This window comes from Equus caballus, chromosome 8 (assembly GCF_041296265.1).
Source record: "Equus caballus isolate H_3958 breed thoroughbred chromosome 8, TB-T2T, whole genome shotgun sequence".
NCBI classification, from domain to species: Eukaryota; Metazoa; Chordata; class Mammalia; order Perissodactyla; family Equidae; genus Equus; species Equus caballus.
Window position 1 is genome coordinate 41259976 of NC_091691.1, and position 19759 is coordinate 41279734.

The window sequence follows — 19759 nt, forward strand, 5'->3', positions numbered from 1 at the left end:
TGCACTTTAAGGAAAACAGATTGGCAATTTGTGTCAAAAATCTTTTAAAAATTCATTGTTTTTGTCTTAGCAATTCAATTTCTAAAAACTTGTCCTAAAGAAAAACCAAAAAGTCTACATGAGGATTGAATTATGAAAATTCTTATCTTGGCATTATGTATAAGAAACTCAAATGTTTGACAGTAGGGGAATGTTCCAGTAAACTTCTGTATGTCCATGTGATGTCTATGAGGATTTCTCATCCTTGACACTAGTGACATTTTGGGCCAGGTGATTCTTTTTTGTGAGGGCTGTCTTGTGCATTGTAGGATGTTTAACAGCATCTTTGGCCTTTGTCCACCAGACACCAGTAGTACCCCCACCTTCCTCACCCCTGTTGTGATAACCAAAAATGTCTCCAGACATTGTCAGATGTCCCCTGGGGGATGACATTGCCCCTGACTGATAACAACTGATGTATATTAGGCAGATTTTCAAATAGTTTAAGATAAATATTTGAAAAGGAAGATGCTGATCATATCTTGTTAGTTTGAAAAAAAAAAAAAGTGCATAGTTGCCACAAAGATGTCGAAGGATACCAGTAGACCAAGATAGAGGATGTAAAGTTTCTTTAATGGCAAAGAATTGCTCTGAAAGTGCTATGCGGAGCCAGAAAATCCCACCAGACCTCTCAGAGCAGCCTGTGAATAGCATAGCCACCCATAATATGCCCACATGAGAAAGGATTCTGCCAGGTGCTGGAAGCTTTCTTTTTTTGGTTCCAATAGGAATTTTTTTTACCTTCATTCCCCTCCCTTCCCCATCCCTACCCCATTTTCAGCTGTTCTCATGATTTGGCTTTTCATTAGCCTCCCTACCTAGTGCAAATAAATTGTCTATGTGAACATTCCTGAGTTCACTATGAAGCTAGATGAGTCAAAGTAACTTCCCAGCCTGCCTCAGGTGGCCCAAGCTATAGGTCAGCATACTATGTATCTCCTCAACAGGTTACAGGATGCTTTCCATTTTTAAAAAAATTAACTGTGCAGAAATGCATGTGTATTTCAAAAGTTGCTTCTTAGAGATAAATTTATATATGATTAAAAACTTAAGTACTTCTGTATTTTTAATGTTTATTATTGAAAATATTTTCCAAAAGTTAAGTATAAATTACTTAAATCACAAATCTTAGGAAAAACAATTAAATTGATTTCAGATATCTTGGAGATCTTTTATTGTACTAGTCATATTAGTAGGAGGAACATGTAAAATGAAGATAGTCTAGAGAGTTGTTTCAGGAGGCCATTCAAATTTTGGGGAAAATAAATTATATTATTTCTCAGACAGTTCAGAAACATGCTATAATATCTTTTAAAGAAAAGAAAACTATGTGGATAACCCCCCCTTGCTCTTCCAAAATAACTCACCTGACATGCTTGATAAGGAATGAACTTAAAAAATTCAAAGTTTGAAATTCATTTTCTGTAAATGATTTTAGTCCATGGGAAGCTTATTCTTGATGTTCCAAACTATAAATGTATTTTAGCTTTCCCCCTGTGCCACTCAGAAAATGTGGAAGCCTTTGAAGGGCTGCAAATCTCTTTCTAATGAAATGATTATAGCAGGAAGGGAAAAGTTACTATAGGAAAGAAAACCTTTCCTGTGTTTCTGCATCTACAGGAGGAAGGGTGCATGCAGTGTTCTGCTGTTCCCAGAATACCTTGATGGACCCTTCTGATTGAGAAAAGTTAAGAGAACTCAGTAGCAGTGCATAAGAGACTTTAAGAATTTTGGCAGCCTTGGGAGGTGGGGAGGGAGAAACAGGAGGAAGAAGAAGAAGGAGTCATAGGTGGGTACAGGTTAAGAAGCCAAGGCCTAAAACTTACTTGAGTAGCACATGGAGATTTTTGCAATGGAGTTTTAGGGAATACCTTTAAGTTTTAGTAGCTTAACTATGCAAGGATATATCAGAGGTGATACTCAAAATATTTAGCAACCTTCCAGCACAGGCTCAGAACTGACCCTGGGCTTAACCAAGCAGGTGAAACTGCAGAATAGCAGCCTCAGGTATAACACCCATGTAACCCAAGAAATGAAAGATGATTACACACCCAAACACCTTGTGTTAGAGACCCAACTTATTATAGTGACCTGAGTAAGAGGCGAGCAGAATTAGAAGGCCATGAGATGGACAGGAGATGGAAATGTTAGCGAGACATCCTGCTATCTGAGTGTGTGGCATAATTTAAGTCTTGAACAACCCACAGGAATATGAAAGTGGTCAATGTATGCAGGAGACAGCTTGGGAGATTTAAGTTTTCTCAAAGGAGCCAAGTTCTAAATTATCCTTAGTAAAGTCATGCCAACAAGAAAGGAAGCAGGGAGCCAGCCCTGATGGCCTAGTGGTTAAAGTTCAGTGCTCTCGCCACTTTGGCGGCCCAGGTTCATTTCCTGGTCACAGAACCACACCACTCGTCTGTCAGTTGCCATCCTGTGGCAGTGGCTCACATAGAAGAATTAGACCAACTTACAGCTAGGATATACAACTATGTACTGGGGTTTTGGGGAGGAAAAAAATAAGGAAGATTGGCAACAGATGTTAGCTCAGGGGGACTCTTTCCCTGCCAAGACAAAAAAAAGTATCAAGGAAGAACAGTGGCCTCAAAACCAAGACCAGGCAGAACTTCCCACCCAAGAGGCACCTTCCAAAGAAGCCTGGAATTCTAGCCCAGCTTCAGAGATGATGTTCATTCTAAATGTGTCTCAAACATAAGCTTCATTGTGGTTTAACTGTGGATGCAAGAGGTGTCCCCAAAGAGGGGACAGAGGATGCAGCCCCCATACCCAAAGATAGCCAAGGAGAAAGCAAACAAGGACCCATCACCACAGGCGGTGCCAAGGCAATGGGGGGAGGTGACAAGGGCTCTTAGGGGCTAAGACTTGAACGAACCCCCTGAGAGCTGGCAACAGTCAGTAGGACAGCAGCCACAAATGGGAGGCCCAGGCTACCCACCTTTCTGCCCAGCCAGCTGCAAATTCTACCTCTACAAATGGTTCCCTCAGTAGCCAGCTCATACATGTTCTATAAGCCTAAGTGTTAGAAAACCCTTCATTACCTTTAGGGAAACATGCCTCCCCATTGTTTCTGCATACCGGGTCCAAATTTCAGTCAGCTGTCATTCTCAGTTGCCCCTAACCTTCACCTGTGCCCCAGTTTTTCCTCCACTAGACTCAAGGGTCTGCTTTTTAAAAACCTGTTCTTCATAGGACAACAGTTCCCCAGAGTATTTGTCACCCTCTGACCATACCTGGCTTGTCAGCTTTCATCTTGTTGTGACTCCACCAGTGGACTCTGTCTCCAGGAGAGGCTGACCAATGCAGGGTATAGTGGCTGTTCTTTTCCTTGGTCTGGATGCCCTTTGTCTGGAGTGCAGTGTGATGTCAGGTGTGACTTTGGAGTGCCTATCTGCCCTTGTGGAGGCACACAGTTGACAGAAGTGGCTCCAAGGCTCCTGATAATTGAGAACTTACCTTGTAGCTGACAGGAGTATAGCCCGGTGAGACTTTCACATGTTCCTTGTTTCTAAGAGCCTCAGAAATGCTACTTTCTGCTTTGTTGTGTTTTTTAGTGAGAGCCTTTTGGATCTGGCTTGAGGAGTTCTTGCTCTGAGTTGTTGACTGGCTGGTGGTAGAAGACATCACCAGGGAGCACAAACACGCTGCAAGGGAAGTGAACCAAGGTCTAATTCTGAGACAAATCTTTAGTTAGGGGAGGAGCCCAATGAAGAATAAACAAAAGGAAAAGTGATGGAAGATGACTTTGAAAGTAGAATTTGGAAGTTTTTTTGGAAGTTTTGAAACAAGATCAGTGTGGCTGAAAGCATTTCTTGTTGCTGGGAGACAGTCAGGAAGAGAAAAGAATGAAGGTTGTTGGGCCAATTGGGGGCTAGTTGGTGATCTGAGGACAATGGTTCCATAGAGGGGCGGAGCCTGTGACGGTGAGTGACTGGGAGATCCCTTGAACAAGGGAACCACCAATGGCTCAGGATGGTTGATAGGAAATGGACCTAGCGGTTCCTTAAGGAATCAGCAATGCAGGGTAGTATGTGTGTGTGTGTGTGTGTGTGTGTCTGTGTGTCTGTGTCTGTGTCTGTGTCTGTCTGTCTGTGTGTCTGTGTGTCCTGAAAGGTTGCAGAGCATAAACCTCTCTGATCAGCTACCTTAGAATTCCTGTGAAGTAGCTAAAATATGTTGTACAAATACACTGGTGAACAGAGGAGTTTTCACTTCCCTTGTTTTTCTTTTTTCTAATGATATGTACATAGTGTAGTTCAATGTCCAGGTGGCTAGGGGTAATGTGCTTAGAATTATTTTACAGGGGAGAAAAAACAGTTGAAAACATTTCCAATTGATGACATATATACTATAATGGACATATTGTGTTGGATTAGAAGAGGCATACTCAATTTTGCTTCAGTTTCTTTGACAAGAAAACAGCTTTTCGGCTTCCAATGTAGTCCTACTAATTTAGCCAAATCTCAAATTCTTAATGATCTCTGTTAATGTTGGGGACCTCTCGTCTAGGTAGATCTAAAATAATAATTTGTATAAATCTTTTTATGGTAAAATTTTGTTCATTTGTATCAGAGGTGAAGTGGGAGAGCAGAATTCTAAAGAAGTTGAAATTGCAAGTAAACAATTTTCAAGGATATGTGTGGTTTTATTTTAAATAATAGGAGCTCGATTTAATTATGATACTGAGTGTCTACCATGTGGGAATCATTAATATCAAGTGCTATTTATTGCACATAAAAGTGATTAAGACAGCAGTGAGGGTCATCCCAACAATCCCAACAAGGAGCGTCATCCCAATCACTGTAGTATATCAGATAGAGGATATGTGATGCTGGAAGGGTCTACCAACAAGATAAGAGAATCCATGGAAGCTTCATGGAAAGAATCGCATTTGAGAAGGGCCTTGAAAGAATCTAGAATGCCCACAGTCAGACAGAGAGCCACTTGCAGTGGGATGGGCGCACGGGAAGGCAGACTGCGGGCGGCGAGTCTTGCAGAGGCCATGTGCAGTAGTGGGCCATGCTGGCCTTTGAAATTGGCTAGACCAGAGTTTACACTCTGGGCCTGACACTTACTAGCCAAATACCCACAAGTTCTCCCATCTGTAAAATGGAAAAAACACCTACCTCACAGAACATTTGTGAGTATTCAAGGGAAAAGTTTCTAGCATATAAATGCTCAAAAAATGTGACATTTTTCCATTTTCTAAAAACAATGGGTCTTTCAGCTTTTTGGGAATAGAAAGTAGAGGAGAAATTTGATTTATGGAGTTTTTACAGAGATTGTTAAAAACCATAGACTCATGTTCTTCTTGACCATGGGTCATTTGATTATGTTAATGAAAAATAGTTCATTGGGTTTTAAATTAATATATTAATATTAGAAAAAATGACCCATAGTTAGACTGCTTTTTTGGAAGTTTTTTAGGACATTTTGCATGCTAAGCATCTTGAATACATTGTCTGAATTATTAGTGGTCTCCAAATTAGTAGTGGGGTTTTCCTGTGTGTTATTGATATTAAAATGCATTTTTCTTTGTTGTGGGGTAGTAACCCCTTCCATTCCTAATTATGTCCTACACAGGCTAATATCAATGTTCGTTTATCATCTTTGGGTACCCAGTCATGGGGCAATGTTCTTTGGAAGAGTCTAGACATGGCCTAAAGACATGTTGGATATGGGCAAAAGCTGGCAAGGCATATAAACTTATTCTTGTTTTTGTCCAGATTTATCCATCCCTCCCAGAAAATACTATCATCCTGTTCTCTTCCTTTTCTACCCCCTAACCACCCCCCAGCCCTTGCTACTCTTTCATTCTGTCACTGTTGTGATAAGAGAATTTTTCCCTAAAAGTAGAAATTATCACAAAATGTAGTTCTTGACCTGTCATTCCAGTTCCCTGACACATGTTTTTAGTGTGCTGCAGAAATCGCTCTGTGCTTCTCAGACCAGGTAGAATTATCCTTTATTTATACAACTGTCCCCTATGGACAATGTATGTTACGAGACTTAATGCCGTTAAGCATTTGGAATCATTCTTTCTTCTTAAATTGGAAATAAGAATCAGCAAAAACTGCCATGCTCTGGCAATCCCAGCATAATTTCAGAGTCTGTCTATAGGGACAGTATTTGTGGTAGCTGGGAAATATTACACAAGTAATGCTGCATACCAATTAGTTGTATTAAAATATATATTACCCACAGCTCTGTACTTGGCTTAAAAAGTTTCCTTGACAACATCATTTAACTTCTTACTGTTCTTTTCATGTTGCTAGTATAAATATCTAATATGTTTTTGTTCAAAACATCAATTAGGCTCCAGTGTAATCTTTATTAATACAGATCTGTTATTACAAGAAGACTGCTGAGCTATGATAATTTACACAGCAGGAACAATAAAATATCTTCTTCTTGTTTGGTTCTATCCCAGAATGCTTGATTTTTTAGTCTTTTACAGAGCACACCAAATCTTTCCATAATATCTTTTACAATCATAATGAAATCTTTAAAGTCTTTATAAGCAAAAGCTTTCTTTTCTTCAAAGGTAAACAAACTGAAAGCCCTGAAATTACAAATAGATTAAAAAAGACACATATTAGTTACAGATCTTCTTCTTCTTTTTTTTTTTTTGGTAGGACGACTGGCCCTGAGCTAATGTCTGTTGCCAGTCTTCCTCTTTTTGCTTGAGGAAGATTGTCACTGAGCTAACGTCTGTGCCAGTCTTCCTCTATTTTGTATGTGGGACGCCACCACAGCATGGTTTGGTGAGTGATGTCTAGGTCTGTGCCTGGGATCCAAACCCGTGAAACCTGGGCCTCCAAAGTGGAGCATGTGATCTTAACCACTACGCCACTGGGCTCCACTTTTAACATTTTCAATTCTTTTTCTCCATGTAGCCAGAACTCCCCACTTCCTGCGGATTCAGAATGTGGAAGTCAATGCCGGCCAGTTTGCCACCTTCCAGTGCAGTGCCATCGGCAGGACTGTGGCAGGCGACAGGCTCTGGTTACAGGTACAGTGACTCATTTTCACCAGTTCAGCCAGTGCAGTGGGAGGAATAGATGGCCCCTGGGGAGGGGCGCAGAGAAGTGAGGCAGCGTCAGCTTGCTAATGGAAGATTGATGCTATGAGAAGTTTTCCTGGTTCCCTTCCTTCTTCATTAATAAGTGGCCAGATTACTAAAAGTTCTGGATAAGCTAATAATGGACCTGGTTCTGAATTTCTGTTTTTCCCTTTACTTCTGCTTAGTCATCTTGCTTTGAAGATCTGGTTGTCAAATTACTTTTACAGCAGAATATTAAAGTCCAAAATATAGTCCCCTTCCCTGCTGCTCCTCTAGAGAAAAATCCAAAGAATCTCACACACACACGCATGCACGCAAGTTTATAGCCTTTTTGTAATTCAAATTTCCACAGCACTACACCTAAACTTAGAAATTAATAACACATCTTTTACTTTTGATCATTCAAGTAGACAGTTTTTAGTGTAATCCTCATTCGTGCAACTTGTTTCACAATCTTTCAAATTCCACCATCTGAATATAGCCATGGTCTCAGAATTCTGACAGAGTGAGTGGGATTAAGAGACCGGTCCCCTCTAACCAGAGCACCACCCCATTCTTTAGGCTCTAGGTTTCATTTTTCCCCCGTAGTAGTCTCCAATTTTATTCTTCTTTCTCTTTTTCTTTCTTTCTTTTCCTTCCTTCTTTCCTTTCTTTTTTATTAAGGGATAGTTGACATATAACATTATATTAGTTTCAGTTGTACAACGTAATGATTCAATACAGTTGTTTCTTCCTTTTTTGTGTGTGAGGAAGATTGGCCCTGAGCTAACATCTGTTGCCAGTCTTCCTCTTTTTGCTCGAGGAAGATTGTCCCTGGGCTAACTTCTGTGCCAGTCTTCCTCTATTTTATGTGGGATGCTGCCACAGCTTGGCTTGATGAGTGGGGCTAGATCTGTACCTGGGATCCAAACCTGTGAACCCTGGGCCACTGAAGTGGATGGAGCGCACGAACTTAACCACTATGCCACTGAGCTGGCCTTCCCCCCACTTGTTGTTTCTTCCTTTAAGCATTAGTCTGCAGGCTGCTCATCCTTCACCTTGATTAGTGTTGAATTCCCCCCGCTTTCCTTACAGATCCTATGGTTGGTTTTAGTTTGGGCTTGGTTTGATTGTTTGCTTATTTTAGTTTGCTGCTGAGCTGCTTCATGTTTTAACCCTCTGTATATACTATTCCACCCCACATGGTGTCCATTTCATGCATGTTGACTTTTCCTCTGTCGGGGTGACCTCTCCCCCTCCTATCACACCTTCTTCTGCAGTGTAATAATGATTGTCATGTGTCACATTTGCATGACACTATAATTTTCAAATCCCTATCCCTTTTAATCATCATTACTGAAATAAATGATCATTTTTATTTCTTTATTTCTTGGTAGAATGGGAGACAGCCAGATGGACGATCCCAAGATTAGTCACCAATATGTTGACAAATGGGGACTATATTCTGGAGGTGGCTTCTCAAATACTGGTTGGGTCTTGTGCACATGATTCTCTACCCTCCTACCTTAATGTCACTGTCTTTTTTCATATCCTACTGTCCCTGTTAGAGACTCCCCTAGCTAGCAGGGAGGAATGCATACAGAGGCCTGAAATTGTGTGTATCAAGTTTATCTTTATTGTTTCCTTCTCTAAGTTTTGCAGTCTCCACTTTAAGAGCTTTTTGCAGCGTGTGAAAACTGAGCTGAGCCTTGGTCTTCAGTATTCAACATTTTTGTCCCTTTTGTCCCACTTTCCAGTTATTTTAAATTCTTGATGTTACAGATTCAGAATTATTTTCTTAGTTAGTGGTTGTTTGGTATTAAACGTGGTCAAGATTGCCTATCTCTGGTGGTAATTAATGATGAGACAGACTCTTTTTCATTGACATTTTTCACAATGCACCAACTACCTTTTAATAATGAAACTATCCTTGCCATCTTTGATTTATCTCTAGAAATCTTAATTTTTCACATAAAAATATTCTTTTCTCCTGATATTTGTGTTATTGTTACTTGAGAGAATACAATAAAGTCTACGCTCTTGCCTCAACAAAGTCTTAGATATGCCCAAGAATCTGCAGGCAAGTTGAGGACACAATTTGCTTCTTTTGTTTTTGTAAATATCCTGGACTTCGGATGCTCCTGCTCAAACTTGAGCATGTCCTTGCGGGTTGGGGATCTTTAACTGCATCCTATTGCAAAGTGGGAGACTTTGTTTTGAAGAGAATCTGTCATGTTGTAAGAAGAAAGCCGACTACTGTTTTGAAAAAAAGGGTCTAAGTGCAGAGTTCTTAGCCCTAACTCCACTATAGAATCATTTGGAGTGTTTTAAAAAATATCTGGTCTACACTCAGATTCTCACTTACTTGGTCTAATTGGTGGGGTGGGGCCCACCATTCAGAATTTTGTTCAAAACTCCCCAGGTAATTACAACACGCCTGGAAAGCACTGTGCTGAAGCCAGGTGCAACACGTTGTCCACGTCAGGAAGGAAAGGCAAATATCAGATACAGCCGTTCCCTGTATTCAGTGGCCCTGCTGTGACTCTCATGCTGAATTTCTCATGTAGCAGGTCTCTCTTCTTTTGGTTCTGTGGAAGTTGGTCACAGTGTTGATACATTGTTTTACAGTCAGTCCATTAGTGCCTCTCTTTGTCTGTGACCAAGTCCTTTCTCACCCTTCTTCGCAGAGGTGACTGCATGTTGCCCCACAGCTTTCCACGAGGGCCGGCACGAAGAGGGTGATAAAGATAGAACTGCCGAGACTTTGAAATTCCAAGTGAAACTTAGACTCCATGTGCTATTTGGTTTGTGGGTCTTTGTGATATTAGGATAATTTTACTGTTAAATGATTTATTTCCTCTAGTTGGATAGGCATTTGTGGGGAGATATTTATTTTATTATTAGTTGATGAAATAAGACTGTGTCCTTCACTTTCAAGGATGGTTTCTATTAACCTGTATTTGTGGGGAGTCATTTCCAGAAGCGAGGAGGATTCTCGGCAGGTGATGGTTCCACAGAGCCCACCTGCCCTCTGTCTGTGCCCTTTGCCTCCGGCTGTTCTTCAGAAGTTGTGAGGAGAAGCAAACCTGGAGTCCTGGACCAGGTCTCTGTAGTCTAGAAGCATGAGTATGGACCTTCTTCTTTATTACTCTAATGCCATGACAGCTTCAAAAGTGCTTTTCCACATATAAGATGCATTTGGATCCTCAGAATAATTCTGAGATCCAGGCAGAAAACTGGAAAAAAAATTTTGTCATTTTTGTTATTGTTTGAATCTTCCCAACTCAGGATTTAGAAATTAGTAATACGTCTTTTATTTGGAGAACATCAGTGTTTTGAGTATAATCAATTATAACAATTTGTGTTGCCTTTGTTACAGTCTTTGAGTTCTACCACAGGCATTTTGCACAGCTTCATGGGTGTATCCTATGGTCTTGTACTTCTTTAATAGATGAGGAGTTTGAGGTGTGGGATTGTCCCAGGTCACAAAGGTAATGGCATAGTCGGGAGAGTACACCCCTTTTCTGTCCATTTACTTCACTGCTGACTAACTCCATTATCACTTGTGCCTTCTCAGAGCCTGAGCTAGGTGCATAGACAGTATGCATTTACCACTTTGTTAAAGAATTTGGTTGTGACCGACATTACATGATCAACATCAAGGAGCCATCCTCACCATAGGAAGAAATGTTCACATGTATTACATGTACATATTGATCCACCTTCATGAAAAATGGCCAATTGTTTGATTGTTTAAAATGTGGATTAAATATGATCACTGTCAGAGTCTTTCACAAAAACATAACACAAATAAATCTGATGATGACACTAATGAAGAAATGTTTATGATTAACAGGTGCGTCCCATCTGCTTACACTTTCTCCATCTGATCTGTAGGCCACACAGGTTATTGCCAGGGCGGGATCGGTGTTTCTAGAGTATAGAACAACAAAATAAAGCACAGTTCATAAGCATCAACTATTACAGCTGCAAAGTACTTATAATACCCTCCAATGTAAGTAGGATGACAGCATCTATAAACCTCTTTGTATGTACTACAAAACTGCTATGCCCTGAATTTGTGAAGATCCTTGCTATATGCTATCAGATATGGCAGTCTATGCACACAACATAGACTGTAACCATGGGAGCTACTCAAATGAAACGTATTTGTAAAATCATTCAAGCACCCAAAACATGACCATACTTCCTGTTATTATCAACTTTCCAAACACTTGTGGAGCCTACATTTTGAAAATATATCAGAATATGTATGTAGGTAAGAACTGAGAAGAGAAAATGGAATTTTAGATATTGTTCTTTTTATTCTTATGTATTATTTGCTGATGGGCAATATATTTTTTATGCATTGACCCTTTAAGCTGTGTATGATTGTATTAAAATTACTATTCTTTCTTATTTTAAATTTTATTTTCCTATATTGAGAATTATTCTCTGTTGAGTATTAATATTTATAATACCTACTTCAGCTTTTCAATAAATAAAGACGATCACCAAAGCTAGCAGTAAAGTTCGTAAATCTGAAGATGGTTTGTGCATATTGTTTTTCAGGGAACGTGGGCCACCTTGCCCTCTTCTCCTGCCTCTGGGGCAGCTTGGGCATTTTTGTGATTTCTGCTCTTTAATTCATTTTGGATACATTGCAGACACTTCTCCATTCCTTGTTCTTCTTACTCAGTGCCTTAGTCTGCTCAGGCTGCTATAACAAACTAGCATAGACTGGGTGGCTCAACAACAACATTTCTCATAGTTCCGGAGGCTGGAAGTCTAAGATCAGGGTGCCAGAACATCCAGATCCTTGGCAAGGACTAGCTCCCTGGTTGCAGACTGTTGTCTTCTTGCTTCATCTTCACATGCATCCTCTGATTTCTTTGTCCCTTGTAAGAGCCCTAATTCTACTAACAGGGGCTCCACTCTCATGACTTCATCTAAACCTAATCATCTCCCAAAGCTCCCACCGCCAAATACCATCACATTGGGGATTAGGTTTCTGCACATGAATTTTGGGGAGACACATCCGTTCATTCTATAGCACTCAGCTAGCATATCAGACTCAGAAGTGGGTAGGAAATGAAAACGTTTCAGCCAAATGGCAGAAAGCAAGGAGACAGTGGAGATGCCTTTTCAACAGCAGAGGACTGGCAGCTTTGATCAAGCCGGGCCCTGACATGTGCATGTTGGGTGAATAGCAGCTGGTGAAGGAAACCTGGAAAAATGTTTTTCTCTTGGCAGCTCTTAGAGGCCCCTATCATTTTTAAGTGGCTCACTTTTTAGAATCACAAAATTATGTAACTTCTGTATTTGGAGCAATCTTCAAATCAAATAAAATCCTCATTTTATTAATGAGAAAATAGAAGGCCAGGAAAGGTAGGAAACTTTAACGTAGTCATGTATTCAATTATTTTGATATTTATTAAAGATAACTCCATTTTGGTAGGGAAAGTCAATTGGTATGTAAAAATACTTTTTCTTTATAAATAGTGAATTGTGTCACTTGGACATTTGTCTTCACTGAGTAGCCTTGTATTTCAAATCATATCAGCCTTTCAACCAAATATTCTCAGATTTACTGCGATGGTAACCTCTGTTAACTTTAGAAAGATCATAGCATAAGATAATTGTTTCGCTCCTAGCAAAGAGAGCTTGGTGTTTATTAGAAGTAAGGCACAGAACAGCATTTTAAAATTTCATAACATGCATCAATTCACAGAGATACAAAAGGAAATCGAGTGGTATTACTATGAAGTACTCTGTTAAAAACACTGCTTGCAACCCAGCCCCCAGAAGAGTACCTGCCACGTAACAAATGCTCAGTGAGTAGCTACTCAGGGTGCTCAGCTTACTGCCTGCCCAAACAAATCACGTGTCTTCTCCAGGTGAATCTCAAGGCCCAAGAGTTGGACCAGGAACAGAGGCACAAAGAGGTAGTCACGAACTCTGTCCTTCTAGAGTGTGTGTTTTAGGCCCATGGCTCCTCTCCAGAGGGATGGTCTTTGATGAGAGGAGGGACATTCAGAGCCTGGTGGTGTCTGTTTTGATGTTTCCTAATATATAGCAAATATCGTGTGAAGTTAGAGAAATTCTAGAAGCAAGTGTGGTCAATATATCGTCTTTCCTAAACCTTGATTTCTTGTATCCTTTCCCTAGGCATTTTTATGCTCTGTTGTAAAATTTTGTTCTCTAACTCTACCGTTTAAAAAAATTTCTTGTCATGGGACCTCAGTTAAAGGTAATAGAAATATACCTCTATTAAGGATCATCCATCTGAGTGCTCACCAGGGCAACAGACCTGTGTCATCGTAACTAATGAATGAAACCCACCTCATTCTTTTTTTTTGTATGGAAATTTTTGTATTAATTAAATATATGCTCTTAATTTGGGAAGCTTGATTTTCTAAAAATAATATTCACTTGGAATTAAAACTATTTTTACTTAGCCAAGAGATCTTTTTTTCTGAGAGTTTGATATATAATCCACTTAACAGGATATGAGCTACCCAATTGTGAAAAAAGTATTTGTCACCAGCCTAATAAACTACTTGTATTCCTTTTCTGAGCTCAGATAATTTTAGACCTTTTTTGGGAGAAAAAGGTAAATCTTGAAATTTTTGTAACTTATAAAGTGATTCTCTTATATTATAAGAATAGCTCCTCTGACTTACTATAGAATTTAGTTCATGAATGAGTAAATTATAAATTGTATTAATAGTATTTATATTACTGACTTTAACAGATGTGTTTGAAATAAAATAATTACAACTCCCTTTGCTGAGCACCGCTGTGTGCTGGGACCTCTGCTAGGCTATGTTCAGGTGTTTTTCCCTTGAGTGATCCCTAAGAGAACTCTTTTGTGCCCATGTACAGAAGAAGAGACTGAGGCTCGGGAAGTTTCACTGATTTTTCCGGTTGCACATTGCTAGTAACAAGTGTTGTGATTTGAATCAGGCCATCTAAGTTCAGAAACAACATCCTTAAACATAATGCCTCCTGCATAGTACAAAGACCCAGACATTTCCTTGTGGATTCATAAACATCATGTAGTAATTTAACTGATAGTTTTCATCAGAATTTAAAATTCAAATTGTATTCAGGTGTGTGGAATGTTGCCTTGGCTTTTTGGTTAAAAAATATGTACATTTGGTCAATGTTCCTTGGTGGCTTTTAGTTGCATTTATAGATTGTGAGGGAAAAAAATCACAACTGTATATCAGAACAATTTTGGTATGATATATAGAAACCATAAAATGATTTAAAAAGAAGTAAAATTATGGATCCCTTGGCAAGCTTAACTTGGGTATTTTATAGCATATATATTAACACTGAAATTTAACATCACTTACCGTCATGGCAAACACCAGGAATGCACCTAGAGGACTGTCTGCAGTTGCTATAGGAACCATTTGCTCCTTCAAATTTGGAGTGGTCGAGATTGCATCCATTGCTGCTTTAGTTAGTTAAATATCTGTATATAGTACAACAGTGACCGCTCAGACTCAAGCTACTGAACGCCTTCAAAGCATATACCATGTGTTTTAACTGAGTGTGATTTTAAATCACCTTCATTTAAAGGTAAACATTTAGTTTACATTGATGGAGATTCTGGGCGAAATTAATTAATAAATTTTACTTTTTTTGTGATATCACCTAACTCATCAAAAAAGATAAGCAGCTGGTGCTCTGAATAGGATGTGCCGGAAAGAGGTAGAGGAGCAGTGGGAGAGCTCTCTCCTCCACAGCAATCTGCAGGGCGCTGGGCCAGGATGTGAAATTGCCCTTTGAAAACTGCAGGTCAGGTTGGTTCAGTTTGGAGGGCAGGAGAGAAAGGCATCAACTGCCAGTCTTCAGGACTGCTTGCTTTGGACCCAAGAACCATAAATCCTGTGAAAGCATTTATTCTGTTTCATTTCTCATATTCATCAGAAGGTTCATTCGTCTCTCTGACTTTCATGAAACCGCAGCTGTATCAGGAGAAGGGAAGATGGAGACAGCCATGCTCCAGAGTTTCGATGATGGAGGGCTGAGAATACTAACACTCTGCCCCTCCTGTCTCCTTTTCATGATCCAGGCCTTGGAGCAAGCGTCCTGCAGAGTTTGGACATTGTGAAGATCTCTGATCTTTTCCTCTCCTGTCTTTTCTTTTTGGAAGGGGAGGAAAAAATGGAAAATGTTTTAGCTAGCAGGTTTATGTATCTGCCTGAGGTGGTCTTTAAATTTCTAGATTTTCAGTTTGGTAATCTGGAATTATGTGCTTAGAAAAGAGAGAGGGAAGTTTACTTAGGTCCTTCTTTGAGGTGGAAAGAACATTTGACAATTTTTGATGGGTTTCAATTTCAAAACTGTCTTTAGGACCTTAGAAGTGGAATGGAGAACAAATCATGATACTTTCAGTCCCAGCGTGACCGAGTTTGGGACAAGGCCATAAATACCTCTGACTGGCACACAGTGGCAGCCAGGCAGCTGCTACAGAGGATGAACTTTGAAATCATAAAGCATATTTTTATTCTCTTCTGCATCTCTCCTACTTGTTAAAATGCCATCCTTCATTCCATTTTTTCAAAGGAAAGGGAATTGGCTATTATCTACATGTAATGCAGTTTTGTTTGTCTCTCCTATAAGAAATGATGTCCACTAAACACAAAGGACAGTGACAAATTAATGGAGTTTCTGTTTATTCTTAAGATTTAGAAGCCAGTTATTACTTTCATTCAAGAAATGCATATTACATACTTTTCATGTGCTGGGTATGTGGTTAGTAGTTACACGAAGATTGCTGCAGAATAGGGCTGCTACATCTGGGATATGGTCCCCCCTCACCAAACTGTATTTTCTCTTCTACTTCCGTGGTACTTTTACCATATAAATGGCTTGATTCTTTTGCAGGAGGTGAATGACACCCAGACACAATGGTTCTTTGATTCATATAGCATCGAGTATTTATAGGCCATGTATTTTCTTGGGGAAATAATCATTGTTAAAAAAGTCATTCAAAAATACAAAAATGGTAGATTATTTTCTAATTGTTTATTTGAGGAAAAGTTTCTTTTCACTTCTATTATGGAAATTGTAAATATGTACAGAGGTAGAGAGAATAACGTTGTGGACTTAATACATTCAGCATGCACCTTTAGCAACGAACAGTGTGTAGCCGATGGCTTCATCTGTGTTTCCACCTGCTTCCTCTCTGATTATTTTGAAACAATCTCAGTCATCATATCATTTAACTTTTAGTGTTTCTCTAAAACAGGGGTTGGCAAACTTTTTCTGTAAAGGGCCAGATAGTAAATGTTGAAGGCCAGACAGTGTTTGTTGCAGAAATTCAGTTCCACCATTGTCGCAGGAAAGCAGCCACAGACAACACATGAATGAAGGAATGTAGCTGTGTTTAATACAGCTTTATGTATAGACAGTGGAATTTGAATTTTATATAATTTTCATTGTCACAAAGTGTTATTCTTTTGATTTTCTTCAACCATTAAAAAAAATGTAAAAACCATTCTTAGCTTGTGAGCTGTGCAAAACAGATGGTGGGCTGGATTTAGCCTCAGACTCCTGCTCTAAGAGATCACAGGCCTTAAAATAATAATAATAGTGACTATGTGAGTTCTAGAAAAAGTCAGTGTTCACGTTTCCTTCACTGTCTGACAACTTTATTTCTTTCAGCAGGTTATTTGAATTATGATTGGAATAGAGTTTACCCTTTGCAATCAGATGCTGCATCTCTTAAGTCCTTTTCATCTTTAGGTTTTCCATCCATTTCCCCTCATTTGTGGTGGTGGTTATTGTTGTTGAAGCTGTGTTTCTTGTGTACAGTTTCCCATATTTTGAGTTTTGCTTATTGCCCTCCAGTAGGGTCATTTAACATGTTCTTCTGACTGTTGTGTTTCTTGTAAATTTTGTCTCTTTTTGTGATGTTATCAGCCATTGATGATCATTCCTGTTTTCGTTAATTCATTAAGGGTTGCAGAAGGGTCCGATTCTATCAGTCCTTCCTTGTTTAGTACCTAGAATACTTCTAAAAAGAAAAGCTCTCCCATATCTACTAGTTGGTTACACTGATAGATAAATCAGAAAGGAAAGATGGTATAAATATTTGATACTTTGTCTTTTAGCAAATTTTCAAAAATAATGAGGTTGTTTACTGGCATCACCTACAAGTGGCCAGGGGGGTTAACAGGGTTATTGTCGTCATTGTCATCCTCACCAACTTGTAGAATTAAACAAAAAAAGTGATAGGGATTTAAACAAAAAAAGTGATATGTTTTGATTCATCGCACTTACTATCTTTGTTGCTGCTCAGATCTTCTACCCCTAAACATTGAGGCTTACTCAGCATAGGTGACCCCTGTCCTGGGCCATCTCAGATACCTTTCTTGCTTTCTGGTATGACAGTATGTTCCAGGCTTTTATTTTACATTTTCCACCTTAATGACCTAGGGTCGGCCATTTCTCCATGGAGCCCTGGTTCTTTTGTAGTGAGAACTGGTAATAAGAAATTGTAATCTGAACATAGAGGTACTCCTTACTACGGTTTGTTATTTCTGTATCTTCTCATCGGACAGAGCTAGGATATATACAACTGCACACATTTAAAAGTAAAATCTTCTTCGGTCATATTGACAATTCCAATTCAAATTCAGAACTACAGGGCTTTTAGCCTCCTTTATATTGCATCTTTATCTTGTGTCAACTATGTTTTCAGAAGGAGTAGTGTATTGTAAGGCATATTGATTGGGAAAAAGTGATGTTCTTAGCCAGCCATGTTTATGACTAGCCAAATCTTTTAGCTCATGAACAATTACGCAGACACTGCCGTCTTCCTCATGTCAGAGGGCCATTATTACAGTTTCGAAGTAAACAGGGCTGAGTCCTTGCCTTGCAAGGCCAAACCTTTAGCCTAACAGGAAATGTCAGTCAGGCTCAGGTCAGGCTCCTTTGTTTGATGTGGCTGGGTTAATCCAGTCAACAGTTGGTTATTTGATTTTAAGACTAAAGAACTTCTTATTTCATTAGTATTTCTAATTACTGCATTTATTATGTAGATTCTATATTATTTGAATGAACTTATAAATAAAATTTAAACACAAGTTAGTTAAATTATTCAAATATTACCAATATGTAATGGAATGAACTACGCCTAAATATCAGAATGAGGTTTAAATTTCCATGATCCAATTTTGTGCTCGAATATGCCTATAAGACTATTACATGTTCAGGGGCCGGCCCGGTGGCACAGCGGTTAAGTGCGCACATTCCGCTTTGGCAGCCCGGGGTTCACCAGTTCGGATCCCGGGTGCGGACACTGGCATTGCTTGCCATGCCATGCTGGTAGGTGTCCCGTGTATAAAGTAGAGGAAGATGGGCACAGATGTTAACTCAGGGCCAGTCTTCCTCAGAAAAAGAGGAAGATTGGCAGCAGTTAGCTCAGGGCTAATCTTCCTCAAAAAAAAAAAAATACTATTATATGTTCAAATAATATATTACTTTGGATATCTGCATATTATTTTGGCTATCTGTATATCCATTAGTAAATCAAAGTATATTTGTCAATATATATTCATAGTATATGATAATGTAAGTGAGAACTTCTGCTTCTGGTATTCCAAATTGATAAATATTTGGGTTAGCTTTGTTATGGCCTAGAAATCAAAGGTCAGCACTATCTTAGTTATTAAAATAAAAAATATATGAGCTCCAGAAAGTAGATTTCTTGAAGTATTAAATTATTATTAGATTTAGATTACATAAAATGTTTTAAACAAAATTATTCCAGGCCCTGCTGATATTATTAGTGATCCCAGTGGTAAAAATTTCAATCACTCTTTTACAAATGGGCATATTTGAAAGTGGGGTAATGCAGGTTCCCCTGGAATGAATGGGAGTGCAGTTTAACCCCCGCCTGTCTGGCTGAAGCAGGGCGACTGGCCCAGATCTTCTCTTAAGCCTGTGCACTCACAGCAGCTCCAAACTGCCTGCGATCGGTTAATTTGCTCCAAGTGCTGCTAACTTCCCAGACCTCAATTTCTTTCAATCATTGCTCTGATTATTGCAAAAGTCCTTTTGAAAGACTTAATATGTATCTTTTTGCTGGTAAATTACTGCTCATTTAGAAGTCCTAGGCTTAGTCCATTGCATAAAGAGGGTTGTAAGTCTAATTTAAATAACTATCAGTACTTTTTTTTCTAGCTTGCTCAAATTGAAATACATACGTGTTTAAAGATACTCTTCCTGTTATAAAAAGCTGTATTTAACCCACTAGATCATTTCCTCTCAGACATGGCCATTATGGTTGTTCATTAAGTTGATGAAAGATGGGTCAGCAATTTCTTTAACAACCCTGGACATTCAGGGGCTGTGCTTTGCATTGGGCATGGGATGTCCTAGGCTCTGTCTCTCAGTGAACTCTAATATTCTAAAGAACAGTCAGAAGGCCCATTCTTGGTGATTTTTCATTGTGCTGCTATAATGCTTTTGAACACAGAGCTCCAATCCTTGGCAGAGCTGCCTTTTTCTAACTCTGTGAAAATTGAGAGAAAACTGGCTGACAAATTTGCTATCTCTACCCAATGTACATTTTCGTCATTTTGTTCTGCCAGAATAACAAAAAGTTTCCCCATAGGCTCCTAGATGCTCAGGAGTCCCCAA

At 39.2% G+C, this 19759-nt stretch overlaps 1 protein-coding gene across 8 annotated transcripts in view; it reads left to right on the plus strand.

The window, feature by feature from the left end:
• PTPRM (protein tyrosine phosphatase receptor type M) overlaps positions 1-19759 on the plus strand; it is a 770187-nt gene that overhangs the window by 329947 nt on the left and 420481 nt on the right. For all 8 annotated transcript variants that reach the window (XM_023648190.2, XM_023648193.2, XM_023648191.2 and 5 more), the window contains exon 5: positions 6951-7066. In XM_023648190.2, coding sequence (XP_023503958.2) covers positions 6951-7066 — 116 coding nt within the window. The remainder of the gene's footprint in view (positions 1-6950; positions 7067-19759) is intronic.